Consider the following 2,375-nt stretch of genomic DNA (forward strand, 5'->3'; position numbering starts at 1 on the left):
CTGGGATTAAAGGCGTGCGCCACCACCGCCCGGTTATTTCCCACCTTTTAAAATATATTTTATATATTCATCTTTTTTTTTGTTTGTTTTTTGGGTTTTTTTTTTTTTTTTTTTTTTTGGTTTTTCGAGACAGGGTTTGGATAATATTAACTGAGAATGTACCAAGTTTTCTGAGATTACTGTTTGGAATACCTGAGCAAAATGACTTCAGACACTATTATATTCATCATTAAATAGGCAGATAACTCATATTTTAAAAAAATCCAAAAACACTGACTCTAGTGAAGCAGTCCTGGATCTTACCCAAGGAGTCTGCATCCTACAGCAATAACTTCTCTTAAAGTATAATATTATAGGAAAATATATTGACAATTTAGTACATTTTAAATGAAGACTAAACCTTCCAATTATTTTTTTAAAGTTCTTGCTAGTATCGTAGTTTTGTATAAAACAGTTTAAGGCTATACATTTATCAGTGATGAAGCATTTAAATGGACTAAAAGACACCCTTTAGATAACTTCTAAACATTCCAGAAATACATGTACTTGTCTATGTCTCTGAATTCTTACTGCTATAGTGAGTACTGTGGTGACTTTTACTTCTATACGGAGTATCCCACTCCAGTATCAAGCTTTTGATGAGTAAAGTTCATAGTTTCTGCAAATAGCTGATGAACCGTTCATAGCCACATGCATCTTTAGAAGTTTAAATCCACAATCTTTCAGACTTCAGGTGAGTGACGGGTTTGCAGATAACTTGTCCTGCTTCCAAATCTGAGATCACTCTGTCCTAGCAGCGCTTATGCCAGGAAGATGCCATGTGTGGTTGAGATGATGTTACAAAGCAAAAGAGACCAAAGACAAAGGCGGGCTGTATGAAATTATGAAATGAGACTATTCTTAGGTCTTACACCTGCTGAATCAAGACAGAAGAGGCAGAAAGAGACAAGAGGAACAAAGCGTTGGGTACCACATTTGTTCTGGAGTCAAAAGGATCATCTCATCCTGAATTAGAAGCCAAAGGCATTGGCCATTCCGTACCCTCAGAACTGCAGGCTGGGTTTAGAAATTCTACTTACGCGACTCTTAGGGTCTCTAGTCTCCAGAGGGAGCGTGCATGAACGGATACAGCACCACCTTCATAATGAACTGTTCTGTTGACATAAAAAAAAAAAAAGTTTAAATTTGAGTTTAACAGGCTTCATTCCTTGAACTCTACCTTTTAAACAAATTGAAAGAAGGGAGGGTGTGGAAGAGGCTGCAAATGTTAAAGATCTATTGCGTCAGGAGATAACATAGCTGGAAATAAAATAAATGTAACAGTGATCAACATAAGTTCTTCCTCATTAAGCATTTATTTAAACATATTCTCTCCCATCACTTACCCATACAACATTAATGTTTTTCTTCATAACTTCCCTCTACAGGACATATTGTTTTGGGTTTTGTTTTGTTTTGGTTTTTTTATCAACTTTGGTCATGGATGTACAGACTTAACAGTTTAGGTGTCATTTTATATATTATATGAAGATATGCATGTAATTGTTCATGGCTCTGAATTTGGTTTTCATTATTTAAAAATACTTCAAAGAAATGTAAAAAAAGACAGATTCTTAGCATTTTAATACAGTCATCTGCAATTTGCACCAATGGGGAAATGCATGACAAAATACATAAAACATAAACGGAGGGAACTGGAGTGGTGGCTCGGTGGTTAAGCACACTTGCTCCTCTTGGAGAGAACCCAACTTTGGTTCCTAGCACCCATGTTATATGACTCACAACTTCATGTACGTCCAGCACCAGGTGAGCTGACCACTTCTAGCATCCACAGGCACCCATATACACATGCACATACACATAAGTACATCTATAGAAACAAAATCTTCAATATGTAATTTGTACATAACTTGATCATTATGTGCAAAAGGTACATCTCAAGGAGGTGTATCACATGTACCCAAATGTCCAAACATTCCTAATGATATAAGATGTCAAGGCACTTACATAAATGAGCCAAACTGGTCTTTTTGATCACTTTTCAACACTGTTTCGAGGAAACCAAGGCTTGTGAACACACCCTGTGTCTTTCCCCAGGGCTTCAGCATCCTCTCTAGAACATGTCCTCATGATCTAAACATACGCAGGGATGTTCTCTTTCAAACATCACACCAACACCTTGACCCTCTTCTCTAGCCTCCCTCTCTATCTCACCACCGTCCACTCCTGTCGTCTCTTCTTGTGCTCCAGTCTTACTCCCAGACCTGCTTCTCTTTTAAAATGGAGTTTACTGTGGCCATTAAGCAACCCCTGTTGCCCAGGCCACGTTTCTTTTCTTTCTTTCTTTCTTTTTTTTTTTTTTTTTTGGTTTTTCG

The 2,375-nt window shown here is 37.3% G+C and overlaps 1 protein-coding gene across 9 annotated transcripts in view; it reads right to left on the reverse strand.

The window, feature by feature from the left end:
• The window catches only part of Ryr2 (ryanodine receptor 2), a 557,252-nt gene that overhangs the window by 298,481 nt on the left and 256,396 nt on the right, over positions 1–2,375 (reverse strand). For all 9 annotated transcript variants that reach the window (XM_029547437.1, XM_029547436.1, XM_029547432.1 and 6 more), the window contains one exon: positions 1,080–1,154. In XM_029547437.1, coding sequence (XP_029403297.1) covers positions 1,080–1,154 — 75 coding nt within the window. The remainder of the gene's footprint in view (positions 1–1,079; positions 1,155–2,375) is intronic.

The sequence above is a fragment of the Mus pahari genome, chromosome 16 (genome assembly GCF_900095145.1).
Source record: "Mus pahari chromosome 16, PAHARI_EIJ_v1.1, whole genome shotgun sequence".
In the NCBI taxonomy this organism is placed as follows: domain Eukaryota; kingdom Metazoa; phylum Chordata; class Mammalia; order Rodentia; family Muridae; genus Mus; species Mus pahari.